The sequence below is a fragment of the Hyperolius riggenbachi genome, chromosome 4, assembly GCF_040937935.1.
Source record: "Hyperolius riggenbachi isolate aHypRig1 chromosome 4, aHypRig1.pri, whole genome shotgun sequence".
Classification (NCBI taxonomy): Eukaryota; Metazoa; Chordata; class Amphibia; order Anura; family Hyperoliidae; genus Hyperolius; species Hyperolius riggenbachi.
The window spans coordinates 310,944,214-310,969,294 of NC_090649.1; the positions used below are offsets into that span (position 1 = coordinate 310,944,214).

The window sequence follows — 25,081 nt, forward strand, 5'->3', positions numbered from 1 at the left end:
AAAAAATTGGGAAAAAACACACTATTTCTCCATTTACATCCATTATAGCTTTACAATAAACATTGCTAACTATAAGTCAAACCCACAGATATTTGCCTACCCATCCTGATTATTACAATGTTTAGATTATGTTCCTAGCATAATATATGGTAACAATATTGTATTTGGAAATAAAGGTGTTTTGTTTTTTTTCTTTCTCATTGTACACTATCGATGATTACAAGGCTTTATTTGCAAAAAAATAACAGTAATATACCCTCATGGCATACATATTAAAAAAACAAATTCCTAAGGTAACAATATAGTTATTTTCTTTTATATTCTGTCAGTTTGTTTTCATTTTACACGTTTTGGTTTTTGAACAGAATATACAAAAATGTTATTGCTATTGATTCAGTTTGTTACTAAAACCAATACACAAGACATAGGGTATCATTCATAAACAGGCTGTCGGTAGTGCGGGAAAACACCGTTCTTCTCCGCAACCGGTAATTAAGACTTCTGGGTGGCCATTCATAAAGAAGTCTGCCTGTTGCGGAAGAAGTGCGGAGGTTTTCTGGAGGAAGCTGGCGGCAGCGTGGCGGAAGCCATGCGGAAACTTAAAAGCTGCCCGATTCCCTCCCTGCGCTGCTCTGTCTGATGCTGCTTGGGAGGTCCCTCCCATTCATTTATATGTATTCCGCCCGCCTATCGCTACTGTCGAGCAAGCGGTATTTTCCTTCCGGATACCGCTTGCTCTAATCTTTATGAATGGATGTGTTTGTTACTTTTTCTAGATTAATCTAAAAAAACTCCGCACAAGGCGGAAATGTATCGCTCTGTCACCTTTTCATGCGGAAAGAGCCTTTATGAATGGGGCTTATGCTGAGTGGTCGGGAAAGTCACCGGTGTTAAGCATTTCCGCATGCGGAAATGCTTTATGAATGATACCCAATGCCGTTAACCCTAAACACCCTAAAATCTATTATACTACTTATCACTGTTAAAATGTTACCACATATGTCTCTTGTAGTTTTACTAATACTTTCCCAAGTTTGATGATAAGTTTGAAAATTATTTTTTATGTTTAATCGAGTTTTTTCCCTAACTACCTTCTTTCTTATGTGTCATGGGTCCAAGCTTTTAAAACACACCAAAATGTATTCTACAACTCGTCTCGGTTAAAATGATATCACGTGTGCCTAATTTAGTAACAAACTGGTGGTACACCCTCCACAACTACAGTGGAGGTGTATACTCGTCCAGTTAGGCTTAAGTGGTTAAAGAGGCTCAGAGATGAGTCTTACTACAGTTTTTTTACTTACCCAGGGCTTGGTCCAGCCTCATAAGCATGGCTGTGTCCCTTGCCGTCCTCCTACGATGTCCTGTTCAGCCGCGCTGAGCCCCGGTAAGCGGCTCAGTGACGTCAGTGGCAGACCTGCGCAAGCGCAGAAGGCCCCAGCTGACGTCACTCAGTCAGACTGAGTCCGACTGAGCCGCTTACCGGGGGTTTACTGCGGGAGAATGCGAGGGACACGTCCATGCTTATGGGGCTGGAGGAAACCCCGGGTAAGTAAAAAACTGCAGTGAGACTCATCTGTGAGTCTCTTTAAAGCTCATCTTTAAGGAAAATGAGATGTTAGCTTTGTTAATGGAATCAGAGCAGAAATAAAAAAAAATGTCTTCTTCTTTTTACACAGATAACGTATTCCGTTCTTTGGAATCTGGCACTAGCTTTTCTCCTCTTAATGTTAGTGGAATTTACCTACCTCTCCATTGGCCTGCACAGGAATGCTATAAATTCCCCATTGTTCTTGGCTACGATAGCCAGCACTTTGCTCCTCTTGTCACTATTAAAGACTCTGGCCCAGGTGCGTATAAAAGCAGTGTGAATTCTGATGTTGAACTGATGGTTTATTGCTCACATGTTCCCAGCCTTGGCCCTTTTGGCTGAAATAGTTTCATCTATCTTTTAGTATTGTGTTAAATTATACAGACAGAGAAAGTAGACACAAACAGTGCAAATGACAAACATACAAGGAGAAAAGGAGCTTCTGATATGCATATTGCGTTTGCTGAAGATCTTATTATATAATACTACAGCTGGTATCCATTACTGTTCATACAATATGGGGATTGGTGGATGAATATTCTAAACATTCCTTGTCAAATTTTGGAGTTAGACCCTTTTATAGTTGCTGAAGGCAAAAATGTATTAGCTTTTTCCTAATTTTGGTAATGAGGATGTGGCATCCTCCTTCTTTTAAGGTGATCTGCCTTTTCTGGAGTAACTGAGTAGCAGAACAGGGCGTGGCTACATTAGCTGGAACTCATTCTTCCACCATACCCAAGAAGCATACTGTCATTGAGAATCGAAGATTGTATGGCCAATTTTTCCACCCCAATGTAATATGAGAATTTACCTACATAATCTGTTCATAGAATTCAAAATGTGTAGGCACGTATACTATATGGAAGTGGTAAAATTGGCTAATTATTATTTTTATTAATTGTATTTATAAAGCGCCAACATATTATGCAGCGCTGGACAATAAATAGGGATACATACATTGCAACAAGGGGTGACAGACAGAGAGGTAGCAAACGGTTATACAACATAGCACAAGGTTATACATGCAATCAGGGTATAAAATGCGTTTTACAGAGACCCAGCAAAACAAGTCCAAGTTAGTCCATGAGAAGGGTGTCATTGCTGGGGTAGTAAAATTAAGAAGGACACACTAAGGGAGGGGGGAGGCCCTGCCAAAGGCTTACAATCTAAAGGGTGGGGGAGGGGCACATAAGGTAGGACTGTGGAAAAGGTGATTGACTGAGAGAGTGAAGGCTCATACACACATCAGACTATAGTCTTTAGAAAATTAAAGATCACAGACCAATCTTACCACCCTTCATGTAGTATGAGAGCCATCCTCTACACTAGTGGTTCCCAACCTTTTCCGGCCCGGGGAACACTGTCTGACCAAATTTTTCTCCGGGGAACGGCACGGGGGGGGGGGGGGGGGGGGGTAATGCAGCCCCCGGTTGTTTGCGCGACCTAGTGGACAGTGCCGTGCGCAGCAGGCTATGGGGGGGGGGGGGCCTGGGGTGCGGCTGCATAGCTAGCATAGTTGCCCCAGTGTAGGGAGTTTAGTTGCCTCAGTGTAGCTAGTATAGTGCCCCAGTATAGCCAGAATAGTGCCCCAGTATAGCTAGTATAGTGCCCCAGTATAGCCAGTATAGTGCTCCAGTATAGCCCCCCAGTATAGCTAGTATAGTGCCCCAGTATAGCCAGTGTAGTGCCCCAGTATAGCCAGAATAGTGCCCCAGTATAGCTAGTATAGTGGCTCAGAATAGTGCCCCAGTATAGCCAGTATAGTGCCCCAGTATAGCCAGAATAGTGCCCCAGTATAGCTAGTATAGTGCCCCAGAATAGTGTCCCAGTATAGTCAGTATAGCCAGTATAGTGCCCCAGTATAGCCCCCCAGTATAGCTAGTATAGTGCCCCAGTATAGCCAGAATAGTGCCCCAGTATAGCTAGTATAGTGCCCCAGTATAGTGCCCCAGTATAGCCAGTATAGTGCCCCAGTATAGTGCCCCAGTATAGCCAGTATAGTGCCCCAGGATAGTCAGTATAGTGCCCCAGTATAGTGCCCCAGTATAGCCAGTATAGTGCCCCAGGATAGTCAGTATAGTGCCCCAGTATAGTGCCCCAGTATAGTGCCCCAGTATAGTCAGTATAGCCAGTATAGTGCCCCAGTATAGCCCCCCAGTATAGCTAGTATAGTGCCCCAGTATAGCCAGAATAGTACCCCAGTATAGTGCCCCAGTATAGTTAGTATAGCCAGTATAGTGCCCCAGTATAGCCCCCCAGTATAGCTAGTATAGTGCACCAGTATAGCCAGAATAGTGCCCCAGTATAGTCAGTATAGCCAGTATAGTGCCCCAGTATAGTGCCCCAGTATAGCCCCCCAGTATAGCTAGTATAGTGCCCCAGTATAGCCAGAATAGTGCCCCAGTATAGCTAGTATAGTGCCCCAGAATAGTGCCCCAGTATAGTGCCCCAGGATAGTTCCCCCCCGCCGCTGTTATTACCTTAGCTGCCGCCCCTCCCCTCTCTGGCGCGTGTATATTTCAAGCAGCGTATCTCCGGCTGCTCTGTGTGATGCGGAAGGAGGCAGGGCAGCGGCTTCCTGTAACGGCGATATGTATCGCCGTTACTATGGAAACCGAGCCCTGCCTCCTGCGCATCACACAGAGCAGCCGGAGATACGCTGCTAGAATAAATACATGGCGCTGGAGAGGGGAGAGCGGCCGCTGCTAAGGTAATAGCAGCGGCGGCCGCGGGGACGTGCGGGAGGGGGGATAAGAGCACGGCACACCAGGCAACGTTCCACACTGGTTGAAAAACGCTGCTCTACACAGTCTTTTCTATGGAGCTGAACTCCACATCAGAAAAAAATCTTTGCAAGATGCTGCACACACAGATGCTGTACAGACACAAAAGATCAGTACCTGCAAAAGATCTGTTCCTGCCAAAAATCCATTCCTGCAAATTGCAATGATAGTCTATGAGATCTGCAGATCATCATACACACGTGATTTAACTGACGTTCATCTGCAAATCAAGCAATCATCCGCACATCTGAAAATCCATCCTGGTGGATCTGATCTGCAGATGAATGTCAGTTAAATCATGTGTGTATGATGATCTGCAGATCTCATAGACTATCATTGCAATTTGCAGGAACGGATTTTTGGCAGGAACAGATCTTTTGAGTGTGTGCAGCATGTTTGTGTGCAGCATCTTGCAAAGATTTTTTTCTGATGGGGAGTTCAGCTCCATAGAATAGACTGTGAAGGTATGGCTCTCATACTACATGAAGGGTGGTAAGATTGGTCTGTGATCTTTCATTTTCCAAAGACTATAGTCTGATGTGTGTATGCACCTTTAGAGTGTGGTAGATGTGGGGTAGGCCATTTTAAAGAAATGTGTTTTGAGGGCTTGCTTGAAGGCGTTGAAGGAAGGAGCGAGTCTGAGGGGGAGTGAAAGGGAGTTCCATAAAATTGCATGTGTGTACCAGGCTTAATAGAGATGACATTAAAAAAATATGAAATTCTCCTTTAGGATTTCAGTATTTCTGGACTTGTCAGACATGGCAGTCACACAGAGATAGCTTGCTGGTCTGATATAACTGCACGTGAGTATGGTCACCCTGTTATAGACAGAAAGATACAGACATTCAGCACGAAGCAGAGCATCAAAGATGTAGAGAGCATAACTGGGACAGTTTTATGGTAACTTTGTAAACAAACATATGCGGTCACTGCATGAGGGCTCTTTCACACTACAGGCAGCGGTGAAAGGCTAAAACGCTGCGTTTTGGCTGCAGGCCTTTTCAAGGCGTTTTCAAGGCGTTTTAACGCCTATACATTACAATCAATTGTAATGAGAAACGCCGCGGTAGGCCCAGAAAAAGCGCCTGGGAGCGTTGAAACGCAACACTCCAAAACGCAGCGTTTAGTGTGAATGGTAAAATGAAAGTCTATGGACTTTCTTTTACCTAGGAAAACGCCAACTTCGGCCGTGGCGTTAAAACGCCGAAAAAGCCCTCTGGTGTGAAAGGGCCCTGACTGAATTTTCTGTGGCTTTCATGTAACTTCTGAACATATATATAAGTGACGGTGTTTATTTGGTACTACTGCATTATTTCATTTGTAAGGAATTGGGCCTAGTAAACAGAAAACAGCTTTTATATGGACAACTTAGATTTATGAAAGTACATACAAATCTGTATTCATCTTTGGATAGTGATTATTCTATTCATTTCTACCATAGAAATTCGAGCAGTTTCACTTGCGTTCTTCGAGAGAGGCAGATGTGAAGACATAACAGTGCACTTTTTGACAGACCTTGAAGAGAAATCCAAAGACAAGCTCCTTAAAGAGTATTTGCATATCCTGCAGGTACCAGTGCAGTCCTGGGAGACTGACACCACTCACGTAATAAACACTGCCAGGTGAGCTTCCATTATAATGTGTTCCCTTCCTAGAATATTTTTACTCCAGTCACCTCTAAAGGGCCCATTTAAAATATAGATGGCATTAAAGACCTAGAGAGGAGTCTCCTGGATGCAAAGGTTTTTAAGTCATTTTCTTAGGATACAGCGGAGGGAATCTGCATATTGGCTACAGGCAGGAGAATACTCGAAGGATCAGCACTACAGCCAGGTAGAAGTAATTATAGGAGATAAGTGTCAGCCTCCATAGCTCCCTAATGACATGTTGTTGTTTTTTTAATCCATATCTTTTATTAAAGACATACAGAGGAGGAACATTTTGTATGCCTCTATATAAGTCCTCCCCAGTATAGGGACATGGCTGGGTAGACCACAAAGGCTGGATGAACTTTAAGACTAGCTTTGATGCTGCTGACCTTTTAACAATTAATACTGGAGTAGCCAATAACTCCACCCAGAAAGGTGGACATTTGTGGAGTGGATATTTAGAGAACATACGTAGAGGTACCTCCGTTTTTGTCCCTCTTGTTCATTTCTTATTATCCTTAGGGTAGAATATGCACTTGTACACAGCAAACTTCTTCTGTTTTTACTGTTGTATACATGCTTGTGTATTTTTTATTGTTTGTGCTTTGTCCTGATGGAATATACAGGTCATATACATACATGTGTTAGCTGATCATAGATCTTAGCTGTCAGCAAGTTCTACAAGCTTTACTAAAGAATGAATAATAAGCCTACAATTCATGGCAAAATAGCAATAAGTGGAGAGCAAAATCTAACACTAACAAGAGCTAAACAGTATGGATACTTTGGACCATTGTGTCCCCCTAGTAAAGTCACAGTATGACCGCCTTGCCAGCTGATGAACATACAGTATAAATGCAGCTTTTCTAAATGTATCTACAGTGCACTTCAAGCAAGGTCCCCACTCCAAGCAGATGTTCACTGGGCCACCAGTCAGGTTAGGCAGTCAGTGTGGCATTCTTGGCTGGCCATGGTCCTCTTCTCCAGCTATGTTTTATTTTGCACTTGGTACCTGCGTAATTATATCATTTGCTTTACTTGGTGATGAAGTGGGTAGATAAGAACTTTACTAAAGATGGTCAATGATATGCAAATAAGTTCGCCTAAAAATCAAATTTCATGTAAAATATATGCAGCCTGAAATTGGACAATCAGAAAAACTTCCTGACAATTTTAATTGATCCGATTTAAAGCTGCATATAATTTACATGACCATCTCTAAACTTTACCTGTAAAGATCAGGCTTTAGGCTGCACCTTCGGTCTACCAAGTCTGTAGCAGTCTTCTAAGAAGCAGGAGAGTCAAAGAAAGTCTTCTTTCATGTTGTCTTTGACTTCAGCAGCTTATGTCTTTAGAACTTTAGATTTTTTTGTAATATTATACTGTTGTATGTTCAGTTTCTCTTGTCCTCACTTGAGACACATTCTGTGTAAACAAATCGCTAAAAGTAACACTACTTCAATTTGAGACACTTTCATCTTTATTTCTCTCCACAGGCTAGCTGAAAGTAATTTACCGAAAGAAATCAATTTAGTAGAAGATTATTCTCAACTAATTCAACATGAATATAAAAGGTGGCAAGAATCTTCTGAACAATATGGACGAGGCAACGGCAGCAAAAGTAGATATGAAATTTCTCTACCTCAGCTATCCCTTGTGGAAGTGAAGTGTGAAACCTTGAACTGTCCTTTCTACATGTCTGTGAGCACCAAGCCTTTCTGCCATGAGTGCTTTGAGAGGAAGCAGAAGTCAGGTGACAGGACTAAAACTCAAGTGGCAAAGGGTGAAACGGTTCCCTGCAGAACTGAGTACTTTGAATCATCGTGTCTTACGACAAATGAGCCATTGTCCGGTTCTGTTAGTGCTGTGGCTACAGCACCCAGTCTTTTTATCTTCAGTGAAACAAATGCAATGAAATGTAAAACTCCTGACTGTCCGTTTACTTTAAATTTAGAGCTCAATGGTCTGTGTGAACGCTGCCATAACGCCAGAGAACATTTGTTGGGCAGTAACACAGACAGGGCAAGGGACACTGGCATAATTAAGTGCAGTATCTGTTTCCAGGACACAAAAAGGACTTTTAATGGAATTTGCAGCTCTTGCTTCAAAAGGACTACAGAACAATCACAGAGTTTAAGTTCTCCTCCAATGGTTCATCAGAATGCTTTACAAGACCCTGCACATGTATCTAGGAGCTTGGAAAACCTGGCAGGTTTATCAATAACCAGCAGCGAGAGTCCGGAATTGGTTCTCAGCTCTGGATCTGGCCCAGTGTACAATACAGGAAAAAGAACACCTAACCAAAAATGCAGAAAGTCTGGTTGCCAGTTTTTTGGGACACTACAAAATGATGGATTTTGCACTTTATGTTTTATTGAACATCAGGAAAACAGTGGTAGGTAATTACTTTATTATACGCTGCAATACTATGTGAACTTGTCATATTAATTCTGTAGATGTGTGAAGGAGAGTAGGCCTCATTCAGTGCGCTTCTGTCCGCTTTTCAGCAACTTGTATCAATCTGTAACATTGATGTGCTGATAAAAAGCGGACAGAAGCGCACTAAAGTGTGAATGAAGGAGAACTTAAGGCCTCGTTCACATCCAGCCAACGCAGATGGCTGTGCGATCGGAATGCAGCTCATCCGATCGCATGCCATCTGCGCCGCTGCGCTGCAGATCCCATCCATTGACAGTGATGGGATCAGCTCTGCGGTGCGGGCAAAATGCAGGCAGCAGTACGCAAGCGCTTCCCAGCGCATCGTACTGCTGCGCAGCGCAGTAGATGTGAACGGTAGAAGGGCAGTCTATGCCCTTCTGCCGTTCCTGTGTTTCAGCACATCATACGCGCTTCCATATCCGCACGGAAGCGCGTATGATGTGAATGAGGCCTTACTTTGTTTTCTACATCTGCTTGTATGCTATCTGACAGTCACATAATTGTCACATAAGCTACTACCTGTTCTAGCAGCTGTTGCCTGTATCATTGCTGGCTGCAGCAGCAAGAGCTGACCCATTTGAACTCAGATCAAGGAACAAAAAAAACTTGATACTTGGCTCAGAGGGAAGCTTCTAGATGCTCCTCCTCAGCTGTTCTGCTGCTGTCCAAGGCCCTCTGGTTCTTCAGGACTGCATTTCCCTCCATGTATGAGCATGGCCATACTGCACATTAGCGAGTGTGGGCTGTATGTTTAGAAGAGCACAGAGCTGGAACAGAGGGGTGTTTGGGTAAGTCTCTGGACTCTCCAAAAGCTTCTCTCAGAGGTGTTTGTTTTTTAATCTAAGTTTAGGTATGCTTTAAACTGAAACTCACGTTTTTTAAATTAAATGAAACTCAAATTTCATCTATGGTCTAAAGCATTAAAGGGAACCTAAACTGAGAAGGATATACATTTTGCTTATAAAATAATACGAGTTGCCTGACTCTCCTGCTGATCCTGTGTGTCTAATACTTTTATCCACAGCCCCTCAACAAGCATGCAGATCAGGTGCTCTGACTGAAATCAGACTGGATTAGCTGCATGCTTGTTTCAGGTCTGTGATTCAGCCACTGCTGCGGCCAAAGAGCTCAGCAGGACTGCCCCGCAACTGGTATTGTTTAAAAGGAAACATCCATATCCTCTCAGTTTCGGTTCCCTTTAAACACATAATAAAACTAATAGAAGATATAAACGGTTTGAAAGCTATTGAAATGGTGAATACTCAAACCTCTACTTTACTCATACTTTACTCCATAAGATAATTGATACGATTGTTTTCAGTTATGCTAAGCTGTGTAAACTATGCAGAAAATATTTTTCTATGTCCAGGGGGAAGTCCAAAACTTTTCTCTTCTTTGCTTACTCAGTAATTACTTAATTACAAGACTATCTGATTATTTGTCCTGCAGCCTGCAATCTTATTAATTAGCTGAAGTGAAGTGTAACTATGCTTTGTTATGATATTAAACCAGTCTTTTTATGTGTTCTATTTATTTTTTCTGTAACAGAGTAGGAACTTGTTGCAGGAGTAATTGGCTGCACAGAGTAGTAACTTGCTGCAGGAGTAATTAGCTGCACGGAGTATAAAATTATTTTAGGAGTAATTGGCTGCACAGAGTAGGAACTTGCTGCAGGAGCAATTAGTTGCACAGAGTAGGAGCTTGCAGCAGGAGTAATTAGCTGCACAGAGTAGTAACTTGCTGCAGGAGTAATTAGCTGCACGGAGTAGAAAATTATTTTAGGAGTAATTAGCTGCACAGAGTAGTAACTTGCTGTAGGAGTATTTAACTGTACAGAGTAGAACATTAATTCAGGAGTAATTGGCTGCACATAATAGGAGCTTGGTGCAGGAGTAATTAGCTGCACAGAGTAGGAGCTTGCTACAGGAGTAATTAGTTGCACAGAGTAGGAGCTTGCTGTAGGAGTATTTAACTGTACAGAGTAGAACATTACTTCAAGAGTAATTGGCTGCACATAGTAGGAGCTTGGTGCAGGAGTAATTAGCTGCACAGAGTAGGAGCTTGCTGCAGGAGTAATTAGCTGCACAGAGTAGGAACTTGCTGCAGGAGTAATTAGCTGCACATAGTAGGAACTTGCTGCAGGAGTAATTAGCTGCACAGAGTAGGAGCTTGCTACAGGAGTAATTAGTTGCACAGAGTAGGAACTTGCTGCAGGAGTAATTAGCTGCACATAGTAGGAAGCTTGCTGCTCATTTCACACCAAGGTTGAGCCAATGACTGGCAGCAAACTTAAAAACCTTTATAGCACAGTCTCTCTTAGGGCCCTGACACACCAAAGAGTGGTTTGTGGGTTGTTTTTGTTTTTAAAACCACCTCCATTGACTTACATTAAAATCGCGTAAAAAAAAAAATTGTGATTGTGTCAATTTTGCCGTGATTTTAATGTAAGTGGAGGCGTTTTTTAAAAACTAAAATGGTCTTTGGTGTGTCGGGCCTTTAGGCTGCGATCACATTGGGGTGTTGCGGTCCAATGTAAGGGCCTCACTGTAATGCAGGATGTTGCACTGCAATGCACCAACTATAGCGGAGTCCACAATGTAGTGGGTAACGTGTGGAGCCCCTTTTGAGTACCTGCTTTTAAAGGGAATGCAACACCCACTGTGAAACTAGCCTAATGCTGGGCATACACGGCTCGATTTTACCGATCGATTACCCGCTCGATTCCACAGGCGATTCTCTTATCTTCTGCTCATTTTTCTTATCTTTTTGCATTGTCCTCAATGCAGAATCGAGCAGCGAAATGATCGGGCGGGAGATCGGACGTGTCGGAAATTATCCAGCCATCTAAATGGCTTAGAATTGATTCCCAGGGAATTTTTTAACGTAACTGTTTATTTACACATGATTTACTTGCTTACATGTCAAGGAACTGATATAATGTTTGCCATTAATCCCTTTGAGGTATAGAGCTGAACTGAAGGAATTCCATTTTTCTCAGCAGTAGTGGAGTGTAACTTGAATAGTTAAAGTTAACCTGGCAGCATATTCTGCAGTGAGGGAAAACTTACTGCCTGCTGGAAATATGAGAAATGCATGACCAAGTGGACCGCCAATGGAAACGAAACCTTTAGGCTTGAGACCTACTAGAGCGATTTGTGATATTTTTTTTTTTTTTTTAGGAATTATTGGTGATTCCGAAAGAGCTTTGCCAATGTAAGCCTTTGGTGGTGGATTCTACCACAGCAATTGCGATTTGCCAAAATCACAATCCCGGTGCTGCAGCTTTTTCGGAGCAATTTCACTCAGGCTAGATTCACAGTGGGACGTTGCGTTTTGATGCCACGTTAAAGTCGCACCGCAAGCTTACAACGCAACGCGCCCAAAAAGTGGCAACGCAGCGTTACGGTCGCATACAGCAGATACAGTAAAAAATACAGGCAATGAAAAGTATGCTTCCAAGTCATTACTGAGCATGTGCAAACAGTCCAACGCAGCTAATAACGTGTATAACGCACTGCATGCAGTACTTTTACTTAACATGCAGCGTTAGACACCAACGCAACGTGTGCACTGTGAACAGGGCATTGATTTTTCATTGCAGTGAGTTATTCTGCGTTAAATGCTGTTTTAACGCGCGACTTTAACGTCCCACTGTGAACTTAGCCTCAGGGAATGCAAGGTTCAAAAGTACATTCCCTGAAATTGCGCTGGAAATTACTGTGTTTAATACTACAATCGCTAGCTTTTTTTATAGGGTTTTTTTTTCGATTTCTAGTGGCTCCCTGCCTTTACTTCAGAATGCAGCAGATGTTTAGTTGATTGTTTTAAGAAAGATATGACATACAGATTACCCCTCTAGTATCAGCAGCATCCTCTGCTGCTACTATATTAAAGGCCCATACACACGTCCGTTTTTTGCGAACGCCGGGCGGATCGCTCAAACTCACTCTTATCACGCGAACGACAGTCTGTACACACGCCCGATTTAGCGGGCGAACGACTGAAAGACGGGTCGTTCAAACGACCCGTCGTTCGCAAAAAACGGACGTGTGTACGGGCCTTAACCACTTCCGGATTCCGGGTGGTTTGGCTGATCTGTGCTGCGGGGGCTCTTCAGCCCGCAGCACAGATCAGAAATCAGGCAGGGCGATCAGACCTCCCCCATTTTTTCCCCACTAGGGGATGTCCTGCTGGGGGGGGTCTGATCGCCGCCGCGCTGCTGTGCCTAGCGGGGGGGGGGCTCCTCAAAGCCCCCCTCCGCAGCACTAGTCCTCCCTCTGCCTCCTTCCCTCCTTCTCCCGTCCCCTGTGTGTGGCGCAGGACGGAAAGCCATCCTGCGCCGGATAGGAAAGGCTTTAGCCTATCAGATGCCGGCAATCCCCGGCCAATCAGTGGCCGGGGATCGCCGATCTCCTCTACGGCGCTGCTGCGCAGCAGCGCCGTATATATGTAAACACCGGGGAAGATCTTCCCCGCGTGTTTACATTTACCCTGCGAGCCGCAATCGGCAGCTCGCAGGGTGTTCACGGAGACACCCTCCGTGAACTGACATGGAACGGCCTCCATGGAAACCACTTCAGGATTCAGGGGCGAAGTTAAGCGTACGCAGAATCCTGAAGTGGTTAAGAGTCACTTATGTAGCATGTAGTGAGTGTTCTCTGTGTAGTACAGACCTTTCTTTATTTTGTTGAAACATGGCAAATGTATTTTAAAGCAGAACTCCAGGACCAGGCTTCTGGTGTACAGGGGCTGGTAGGTTTGATACAGTAATTTACATACAGCTCCTCTGCACCAGTAAAAAATATCTGACACTGATGCCCCACACTTCTTGTACAACTAAGTGTTACATGGCCATGTTATATTAACTGCATAAAGTGTAATAATAGCATTTCCCCTAAACCTGGAACTAGTACATATTGCTAGCAATTTAGGCTTGTTGACCTGCTAGGTGCAAGAGATTGCAGTGTAAAGTAATTCATTCCACATATGTCCTCCTGCCCACTATAAAAACTCTCACGCAATTCTCCATCGCTGTAGCGATAGGTCACATGCTAGTAATGTTCCATACTGCCTGCAGAACAAGGAGCAGGAGGTTTTTTTCCTTTAAACTTAAAATCAAGATCTTTTATTATGCAACAACAAAAAACAATATGCTGGGTAGCAGGGACTTTAGCTCAATAACCCACACAAAGTCAGCAGATTCACACAACACGTTAAAAAATGGTTCCACAGATGTATGGGTGAGCCCCTCAGCTAGGGACAAGGTCAATCTCATTAAGAGGTCCCTACTCTAGAGGTGGATGCAACTGCATCCTATGCATACAATGAGCACATCCATGATTGGACACATATCTAATTGGATAAAAAACCTGGAGAGCAGACTTGTTTTGGGGTCGCCTGCAGGTCCATGGGCTCCAAACCTTGTGGGTGCTGCTAGACATTAGGCGAGACTAGTATCAGAATTCCCCTGTATTCACCATGTCAAGCATTGCAAAGAAATTGTAGTCCGCTCAATCAGGCGGATAAATAATGTGAAGAGCTCAAAAGGCTTGGCCAAAGCATACGGAGCAGCATATAAATGGACCTCGGACTCTCCTCAAATGCTCCCTCTGTGTAGGATGCGATTGCATCCACCAGTAGAGTACCTCTCAATGAGTTTGGCTCTAACCCTGGCTGAAGGGCTCGCCTACATGTCTGTGGTTATGTGAAACCAATAATCTCAGAGGTTTTTAGGCATTTTGTGTATCCACTGGCTTCATGCGAGTTATTAAGCCAATATCGCTTTTAACTTTTGCTCAAGATGGCTAAAAAAAAACTAAAAAAACTAAATTTTGATAGTAGCTTAACACATATGGTCATGGTTCTATACCCCAGTAAATTACATAGATTTCTTTTTCGAGCACCTTAAATTTTGAAGCATATTATAATGGTACTGCTGGTGTAAGTTAAGGTAAAATATATGAGGCACAGCACTAAGAGGGAACCTAAAGTGAAATAAAGCTGGACAGTTTTTTTTAAAGGGACCCTGAGCAGTTAATAGAAATGAAAATGGTACTTACCTGGGGCTTCCTTCAGCCCACCGTAGGCTGCGAGGTCCCCCGGCATCCTCCTGGCTCCTCTCCTGGTCCCGCTGGTGGCTCCATTACCAATGACTTTCAGGCTGAGGGTTGGCAGTACTCTTCATGGACGGGGACGCGCCGCATCCTCACGCTGGCCGCTACGCATCATCACGCCGACCGGCGTGACAGTCCTGCACGGTTCAGAGTTAGGAAACCACGCATGCAGTAGCCATTGAATGGGCCCGTCGGCCAGCTTTCAGAGGGACACAGCAGCTAAAATAAGAAGAGGCGAATGACCAGGAGGACTACAGGGGCTGGAACCTTTATTTCACTTTAGGTATCCTTTAACCCCTTCCCGACCACCTAACGCCAATGGGCATCTGGAAGGTGGCAGCCCCAGGACCACCTAACGCCGAAAGACGTCAAGTCCTGGGGCGGGGTTTTACAAACCATCACCCATGCCAGTGGCGATCACCACTAGCAGACTGTTAGACTGTGAAATCGCCGTCTATTTACATTGTACAGCGCTGTGATCTACTGCAGCGCTGTACTGGGGACAGCCATGTCACTCTGCTGTCCCCTGGAGAGGCTCCGATTGCGATCCCCTCTCATAGGCTGATGCCTATGAGGGAGAGAGGGGAGTAGTAAAAATAAATTAAAAATAGGCAAAGTTATAAAAAACAAATAAACAAACATTACACCATCGATCAGCACCGACCAACAGAAAAGTCTGTTGGTGGGTGGAAATGGGGGGGGGGGGGATTCACTTGCGTGCTAAGTGATATGGCTCTGCAGCAAGCTATTAAAGCTGCAGAGCACTAGATTGTAATGAAAATAACTTGGTCACTAGGGGGCTGTAAGCCTATGGTCCTGAACTGTTTAAGGATGTGTATTTTCTCTGTTTTGTGTAAGAAATCTACTCTCTGAAGAGTGTCATTCTTAAGGTTTACAAGGATTATTTGTGCTTCTTCATTTGCAGATGTTGTCTCTAGAAGAGCTGACAGATCCTCGCACGGAAGTGTAAGCGTGGCTGCATTTAAGGACATGACTCGCTGCCTGGGGAAGGAGTGCAGCACATTTGGGAGCGCTCTATTTGAGGGATTCTGTCAAAAGTGCTTCATTGAAGCTCAAACACAGAGATACCATGAAGCAAGAAATTCAGACCAGCAACTAAGACAAATAGAGGTGGGTGACAGGTTCATTCTATTACTTTAATCCTAAAAAAAAAAAAAAAAAAAAAAAAAAAAATCCCATTTAGGCATGTATGATTCAGTGATCAGCAAGCATGCCTGACTGGGAGGATTCAGCATAATTATAGGCGATGAAGAGGCAATCTGGGTTGTGCAGTAGTAAAGAATTTATGAGAGGCATCATAAACAATATTTACATTCTGTAACTGAAAAGTGGATCTGCATTAAAGTAAATAGGAACCAGGAAAAATGTTTTAACCAGATACTTACCTAACGAGAAGGAAGGCTTTGGGTCCTATAGAGCCTTCCCTCTCCTCTCACGGTCCCCGCGTTCCAGCGCTGGCTCCCCGGCAGCAGTATTCAACCAAATTGGTCAAATACTGTTCCTCTGCTGCCGAAGGAGGCTTCAAGAGCCCGAATGCTCCGAAACACAGGCCACTCCATACTGTGCTTGCGCGAGCGCCCTCTCTTCCACACTTGCACGTGCGCAGTATGGAGCTGCCTGTCTTCAGGATTACTTGGCTCCCAAAGAATTCTGAAGCCTCCCGCGGGGGGTATTTAAACGGGGGAGCCAGCCCTTAAGGGAGGGGACTGGGAGAAAAGCGGGAAGGCTCTATAGGGACCAGACCCTTCTCTGTCCTTGTAAGCATCTGGCTTTTTTTTTTTTTAGCTTCCCATTAGCTTTAAAGCTTATGGACAGTTTTCCATACTAAGATACCTTTTTTTGTTAATGGTTTTTATTGTAGTTGAGGATGCAAGGACTGGGGAAGAGTCTGTGTTCATGGATAGGGAACTGGCTAATGGACAGAAAACAAAGAGTTGTGGTCAATGGATCATACTCAAAATGGGAGACTGTTAGCAGTGGGGTCCCACAGGGGTCTGTTCTGGGTCCAGTGCTCTTCAATTTATTTATTAATGACCTAGTAGATGCAGTAGTGAGCAATGTTGCTATTTTTGCAGATGATACAAAATTGTGCAGAATCATTAACTCTCAGGAAGATAGTGTCATATTGCAACAGGATCTGGATAGGATGGCTATATGGGCACATACATGGCAGATGAAATTCAATGTTGACAAATGTAAGGTCATGCATTTTGGACGTACTAATGGTCTAGCACCATACAAAATAAATGGGATACAGTTGGGGACATCAAACTTGGAGAAGGACTTAGGAGTACTCATTGACAACAAGTTAAATAATCGTACTCAATGCCAAGCAGCTGCAGCTAAAGCTAACAAAATTTTGGGATGCATTAAAAGGGAAATAAAAACTCGAGATGCTAGCATAATATTGCCCCTGTTTAACTCTCTAGTAAGGCCACATCTGGAATATGGAATTCAGTTCTGGGCACCACATTACAAAAAAGATATTGCAGTTTTAGAGCAGGTGCAGAGACGAGCAACAAAATTGATGCGTGGGATGGAAGGTCTCACTTATCGAGAAAGGTTAGATAAACTGGGTTTATTTAGTCTAGAGAAAAGACGCCTTAGAGGGGATCTAATTAACATGTATAAATACATCAGAGGGCAATATAATACCTTGGCGGATGAGCTTTTTGTCCCTAGGCCTTCTCAAAGGACTAGAGGACATGATCTGCGCATGGAGGAAAAATGTTTTAGCCATTTATTTAGGAAAGGGTTCTTTACAGTAAGAGTGATTAAGATGTGGAATGCATTGCCACAGGAAGTCGTTATGGCAAACTCTATACCTGCATTTAAAGGGGGCTTAGATGCTTTCCTTGCGTTGAAAGACATCCATGGCTACAATTACTAGGTAATGCCTAATGATGTTGATCCAGGGATTTTATCTGATTGCCATCTGGAGTCGGGAAGGAATTTTTCCCTTTAGGGGCTAATTGGACCATGCCTTGTAAGGGTTTTTTCGCCTTCCTCTGGATCAACAGGGATGTGTGAGGGAGCAGGCTGGTGTTGTACTTTATACTGGTTGAACTCGATGGACGTATGTCTTTTTTCAACCAAAATAACTATGTAACTATGTATTTTGAAGTACACATTGCTTTATAGATGTCCTTTCTCCATTCAGAGTTGGATTTGTCAGTCTTGCTTGGAAAAAGCCACAGCAGTGCTTGTATATATTCATCTCTACTAGTCAATTCTCTTTACTTCTTACCACCTGAATTTGATAAAACATTTGAGATGTGTATGTATTTTTATGTGGAAATGGCTTTTAAACAGGCAAACAAAAAAAGGAGGGGGAAAAGGAAGGAATCCTGAAGAATAGGAGAGGGCTTAGGACACGTCCAGTTTGGTTATGGTTGGATGGCTGAGCAGTTTTGAAAATGTAAACCCCTTTTTATGAGGGCTCATGTTGCCTGATTACATCATCCAGTAGCTACATTCCTTCCTAACACACAGCAATGTCATAGAGAAGAGCTCCCAAAACCAGGCACTCATGCAATGATTGGCTGTTACTATGGATGGGATGGAGAGGAGGCATCAGTACCTACATTTTCTGTGGCTGAAGTGACTGAGCTCCCATAAAGCTATTTATGCCTTTCACAGGGGCATAGAGAAGGCGCAGACAGGGATACTGAAGGCACAAAGGGGACTAAGGGCTGGTTCACACGGGCTCTAAACACAGCATTTTCTACAAATGTTGAACGCATCATGTAAAGGGGATCTACCACTCTACTCAAATGAGTGGAAGCGTTTGTAAAAAGCCGGTTGAAGCTTTTAGTGACTTTCGTGTAAGTGCCTTGGTTGATGCTAACATCTCGCTTCATTCCAGATGCTGTGTGTTGCTTTTACACATTGTTTAAAGGCTGGAAAAAGCCGACACCAGCCACAGTAATCGTGTGGAAAAAGTATGAGCCTGGGATGCAATGTGTCAATACTTCATCAGACGCCCAGGAAACAAAAAGCTTTAAAATGATTAAAGCCATTGAAAGCTATGAAACTACAATAAAAGTTTCAAATTTTAACCACTTCAGTACCAAGCCAATTTTCATAGTTCTGTTATGCCTTTGCTTAAGTTGATAGGACAAATGGGACTTTCTTTTGATATCACTTAATTATAGTACTGTAAATCTGGAATTTGCTTAAAGATAGAGATAATATGCTTAAAAATGTATTTTTTTTTCAACCAAAAATATGTAAACATCTCAAATTACACCTGTTAAAACTTTCAGAAACTGATTATTCTATATGCTGTCTATGCAGAGATGTCAAAATGATGTACTGTAGATTATTTATTTTTAGATACAGTGCAGGGGCACTAAATGGAGGTGAGTGATAATTATGTGATCAGGAGCCAGTTATGATCGCTTAACATTGCTTAACATGCTTCTGCGTCCCCCTCCGGGAAAAACGCTGCTTCTGGACCAACCCCAAAGTAGGGACAGAGGTTGCAAAGAGGGTGACACTGGAGGCAGAGGCAGCACTGGAGGCACAAGGGGACAGAGGTAGCACAGGTGGAGATACTGAAGGTACAGGGGGACACCGAGAAGGCACAGGGAACAGATGGCACAGAGGGGGACACTAGAGGCAAATGTGGGTACAGAGGAGGCACAGTGGACAGAGGCGGCATTGATTCAGTTTAAGAACGAACCTACAGTCCCTATCTTGTTTGTTAACCAGGCACTACCTGTACTCCATAGAGTGCCACAGAAGATGATGGTACATTATAAGTAAATAATAAAAAACTTTTCTCTTTGCAGAGACCTCTACAGAATCGCTCCAGTGCTAATGTAAAGAAATGTGCTAGGGATGTCTGCAGGAATCCAGTAGCTGGGAGAAACGAAGAGCTGTGTTCTCAGTGCAAATACAGAGGCAGCCAGCAAAAGTCATCTGGGGATGACACTCCTAAGCTACGGTGTCGGGCACCGGGATGTGATCACTACGGCAACAACAAGTGCAACGGCTACTGCAATGAATGCTACCAATTCAAACAGATCTATGGATGACTGCACACCTACCAAACATGGTCCATACCACTAAAAACACTCCTAACGAATATTGATGAACTTATTCTAAAAAGACTGTTCTTTTTTTAAATCACTATACAATAATATGCCTATTTATCAAAACCATACTTCTATTTATGTATATAAACCTCTAACTCCAGTAATCACATCTGTTTGTAATTTAGTTTCACCTAATAAGATTTATTTTTCTATATTTATGAAACATTTGGGTTGTCTTGTGTTATTTTTTTATATTGTTTTTTTAATGTGTTCTGGAGTTGTATTTCGCACTTAGCCACAATATGAATATCCTGGCTGTCCAGCTAATCTTTCTGGTCGGTAGTGTCTGAATCACACAACTCAAACAAACATACAGATAATCTTGCATGCTTGTTCAGGGTCTACGGCTAAAAGTATTAAGGAAGAGAATCAGCAGGACTGCAAGGCAACATGCAATGTTTTAATGGTAATAAATGTCAGCCTCCATATCTCTCTCCAGGAGTGATGAGTTGATCACCATATAGTAATAACTGTATCTTAATATAGGAAGACATAAAAATGTTCATGTTGTGATAGCACATCCAGATGATGTCATTTAAGGGCTCTCACATTTTTACTAGGTGTTTGCATTGAGTGTGTGTTGTTGTGTAAGTGCACATTTGCTTTTTGGGGGTATTATCACTAACATTAAATTAAAACATGTGGATTCCCCAAAAATGTGTGCAAACGCATATGGGGTCATAGCCTATTCATCTTTCACCTTAGTTTTCTGCAAGGAGATGATTGTACAAAAATATTATATATTTTATATTTTTTCAGCACTTAGCAACTGAAAAAGTACTAAAAGCTGGGCGACGGCAAAGGCTGGGCCTAAACAACCGCAATACGGCCATCGGCGGCGGGTCCTCTTGTGGCTGCTGGTCGGGGATCGCGCCCTGTTATGCGCGCGCATCCTCCGGCAATAGGCTACGCCCACCCGCGTCGTCAACCCGCCGGCCAATCGGAAGCGCCGGCGGGTTGTTAACCCGACGATCGCCCCTTAGGAAGCGTATAATACGCTTTGTAATGTATACAAAGCGTATTATACAGGCTGCCTCCTGCCCTGGTGGTCCCAGTGTCCGAGGGACCACCAGGGCAGGCTGCAGCCACCCTAGTCTGCACCAAACACACTGATCATGCCCCCCCTTCCCTCTGATCGCCCACAGCACCCCTTAGACCCCCCCTGCCCACCCCTCAGACCCCTGTTTACACCCAATCACTCCCCTAATCACCCATCAATCACTCCCTGTCACTATCTGTCAGCGCTTTTTTTTTTATTAAGTCCTAATCTGCCCCCTGGGGACTCCTGATCACCCCCCACCCCTCAGATTCTCCCCAGACCCCCCCCCCCCCCCGTGTACTGTATGCATCTATCCCCCCTGTATTAACCCACTGATCACCTGTCAATCACCTGTCAGACCCGACGTCAGATCACCTCCCAAGTGCATTGTTTACATCTGTTCTCTCCTCTAAACACCCACTAATTACCCATCAATCACCCCCTATCACCACCTGTCACTGTTACCCATCAGATCAGACCCTAATCTGCCCCTTGCGGGCACCCAATCACCCGCCCACACGCTCAGATTGCCCTCAGACCCCTCCTTATCAATTCGCCAGTGCATTATTTACATTTGTTCTTCCCTGTAATAACCCACTGATCACCTGTCAATCACCCATCAATCACCCCCTGTCACTGCCACCCATCAATCAGCCCCTAACCTGCCCCTTGTGGGCAATCTGATCACCCACCCACACCATCAGATCGCCTGCAGACCCGCCGTCAGATCACCTCCCAAGTGTATTGTTTACATCTGTTCTCTCCTCTAAACACCCACTAATTACCCATCAATCACCCCCTGTCACCACCTGTCACTGCTACCCATCAGATTAGACCCCTATCTGCCCCTAGGGCACCCAATCACCCGCCCACACCCTCAGAACGCCCTCAGACCCCAGCCCTGATCACCTCGCCAGTGCATTGCTTGCATCTATTCCCCCCTCTAATCACACTTTGAGACACCCATCAATCACCTCCTGTCACCCCCTAGCACACCTACCCATCAGATCAGGCCCTAATTTGCCCCACGTGGGCTCCTGATCACTCTGCCAAACCCTCAGATCCCTCTCAGACCCCCATTCGATCACCTCCCCAGTGCATTGATTGCATCTATTTTCCCCTCTAACCACCCCCTGAGACACCTCAATCACCTCCTGTCACCCCCCTAGCACTCCTATCCATCAGATCAGGCCCAATACAACCTGTCATGTAAAAGGCCACCCTGCTTATGACCGGTTCCACAAAATTCGCCCCCTCATAGACCGCCTGTCATCAAAATTTGCAGATGCTTATACCCCTGAACAGTCATTTTGAGACATCTGGTTTCCAGACTACTCACGGTTTTGGGCCCGTAAAATGCCAGGGCAGTATAGGAACCCCACAAGTGACCCCATTTTAGAAAAAGACACCCCAAGGTATTCTGTTAGGTGTATGACGAGTTCATAGAAGATTTTATTTTTTGTCAAAAGTTAGCGGAGATTGATTTTTATTTTATTTTTTTTCACAAAGTGTCAATTTCCACTAACTTGTGACAAAAAAAAATCTTCTATGAACTCACCATACTCCTAACAGAATACCTTGGGTGTCTTCTTTCTAAAATGGGGTCACTTGTGGGGTTCCTATACTGCCCTGGCATTTTAGGGGCCCTAAACCGTGAGGAGTAGTCTTGAAACCAAATGTCGCAAAATGACCTGTGAAATCCTAAAGGTACTCATTGGACTTTGGGCCCCTTAGCGCAGTTGGGGTGCAAAAAATTGCCACACGTGGTATCGCCGTACTCAGAAGTAGTATAATGTGTTTTGGGGTGTATTTTTACACATACCCATGCTGAGTGGGAGAAATATCTTTGTAAATGGACAATTGTGCGTAAAAAAAAAATCTAAACCTTGTCATTTACAGAGATATTTCTCTCACCCAGCATGGGTATGTGTAAAAATACACCCCAAAACACATTATACTACTTCTCCCGAGTACGGCAATACCACATGTGTGGCACTTTTTTGCAGCCTAACTGCGCTAAGGGGCCCAAAGTCCAATGAGCACCTTTAGGCTTTACAGGGATGCTTACAATTAGGCACCCCCCAAAATGCCAGGACAGTAAACACACCCCACAAATTACCCCATTTTGGAAAGTAGACACTTCAAGGTATTCAGAGAGAAGCATAGTGAGTCCGTGGCAGATTTCATTTTTTTTTTGTCGCAAGTTAGAAGAAATGGAAACTGTTTTTGTCACAAAGTGTCATTTTCCGCTAACTTGTGACAAAAAATAAAATCTTCTATGAACTCATCATGCCTCTCAGTGAATACTTTGGGATGTCTTCTTTCCAAAATGGGGTCATTTGGGGGGTATTTATACTATCCTGGAATTTTAGCACCTCATGAAACATGACAGGTGGTCAGAAAAGTCAGAGATGCTTCAAAATGGGAAAATTCACTTTTGACACCATAGTTTGTAAACGGTATAACTTTTACCCAAACCAATAAATATACACTGAATGGATTTTTTTTTATCAAAGACATGTAGCAGAATAAATTTGGACAAAAATGTATACAGAAATTTTACTTTATTTGAAAAATGTCAGCACAGAAAGTAAAAAAAAAATCATTTTTTTTACACAATTCATGTCTTTTTTTTGATGAATATAATAAAAACTAAAACTCGCAGCAGCAATCAAATAGCACCAAAAGAAAGCTGTATTAGTGATAAGAAAAGGAGGTAAAATTAATTTAGGTGGTAGGTTGTATGACCGAGCAATAAACCGTGAAAGCTGCAGTGGTCTGAATGGAGAAAAAGGCTCTGGTCCTTAAAGTGAAGGTTCAGGGTGGCTGTTAAAAAAAATAAAAATACCCATCCACTTACCTGGGGATTCCTCCAGCCCGTGGCAGCCAGGACGTGCCCTCGGCGCCGCTCCGCAGGCTCCCGGTCCCCTCCGGTGGCCGACCTGGCCAGGCCGGCTGCCAGGTCGGGCTCTTCTGCGTTTCAAAATGCGCCTCACGGGGGCGCGCTGACGTCATCGGACGTCCTCCGGGCTGTACTGCGCAGGCGCAGTAGCCCGGAGGACGTCCGATGACGTCAGCGCGACACGGGCCACGGGCTGGAGGAAGCCCCAGGTAAGTGGATGGGCATTTTTATTTTTTTAACAGCCACCCTGAACCTTCCCTTTAAGGGGCGAAAAGACTGTGGTCCTCAAGTGGTTAAAAGATGATGGCAAACTCAGTTTGAGTATTTTTTTGCTTGGTGGGAGCTTTAAAGGTGTTTTATTGATTAGGTTTGAAAATATCTACTGGGAGACAACTCAGGAGAAAAATTTCTAAAGACATTACCTTTTTATAAGGGAACTGTAAATTACCAAATGTAAAAAAGGCTAATTTGTGCACCGAAAATAGCTGCTAATAGAATATCAAAAGTAACGATATTCTATTAGGTACTGGTAATTATGATAGTAAAATATCTGTGAAAATTACCATCGCCTAACCTGATCTCATTCTCACTTAAAGAAAACATTAGGTGTTTTATTTAAAAAAAAAAAAAAGAGAGATCTACTTATTTGGGGCTTCTTCCAGCCCCTGGCAGCTTATGTGTCCCTCGCCACAGCTCCGATCTCCAGGGGTCCCCTCCATTGCTGCTGCACCTGTGTGAATGCGCCACCACACTTCTCGCGACTGTGCTCACATAGCCGGGAGCATTCTGCGCAGGTGCGGAAGTGCTATGCATGCGCAGATTGCTATCGGCCGCGGGAGTACAACCACAAGTGGTGCAGCCTTGCGCTGGTGCAGAGGCTGCCCACCTCGCCGGGTGGGCGGCTGCAATGGAGGGGATCCTGGGACACTGGCTGAGAGCGGAGCTGAGGCAAGGGGCACAAAAGCTGCCAGGAGCTGGAGGAAGCCACAGGTAAGTAGATCTGTTTTTGTTTTTAAAACACATGATGTTTCATTTGAACCCTCCGCATATCGATCCCTAACCGCCCACCCCAACCAATCCCTAACAAACATAACCAATGCCTAACCAACCTCCCAACTGATGCCTAACCCTAACAACCCCTTCAACCATAGTGTGTACCCAGCAAAACACTTCTTTATGGTGTTGAGGCATATCAGTTTATTGACCTTCTGTCTCTAATACATTGAGTCACTGATCCAGAATACTGTACCTATTCAAGTCAGGTGTTGTGAAACATTCTTGTTTCACAAATGCAATTAATCTACAGGAGCCAATTAATGGGCATTGCAGACATAAAATTAGCATTTGTTATAGGAACATCTGGAATTAAAGTGGGATTCAGCAGGAGGTAAAGTGTAAAAGTATGTATATCACTTGAATTGCTTAAAGTAAGCCAGAGATCTAAA

General features: G+C 43.9%; 1 protein-coding gene across 3 annotated transcripts in view; it reads left to right on the forward strand.

Annotated features, from left to right (window-relative positions):
- Positions 1-19,821, forward strand: part of LOC137503926 (tumor necrosis factor alpha-induced protein 3-like) — a 59,090-nt gene extending 39,269 nt beyond the window's left edge. For all 3 annotated transcript variants that reach the window (XM_068231661.1, XM_068231660.1, XM_068231662.1), the window contains exons 5-9: positions 1,680-1,850; positions 5,816-5,996; positions 7,520-8,418; positions 15,501-15,706; positions 19,390-19,821. In XM_068231661.1, coding sequence (XP_068087762.1) covers positions 1,680-1,850; positions 5,816-5,996; positions 7,520-8,418; positions 15,501-15,706; positions 19,390-19,635 — 1,703 coding nt within the window. In that variant the 3' untranslated portion in view covers positions 19,636-19,821. The remainder of the gene's footprint in view (positions 1-1,679; positions 1,851-5,815; positions 5,997-7,519; positions 8,419-15,500; positions 15,707-19,389) is intronic.
- Positions 19,822-25,081: the final 5,260 nt, after the last annotated feature.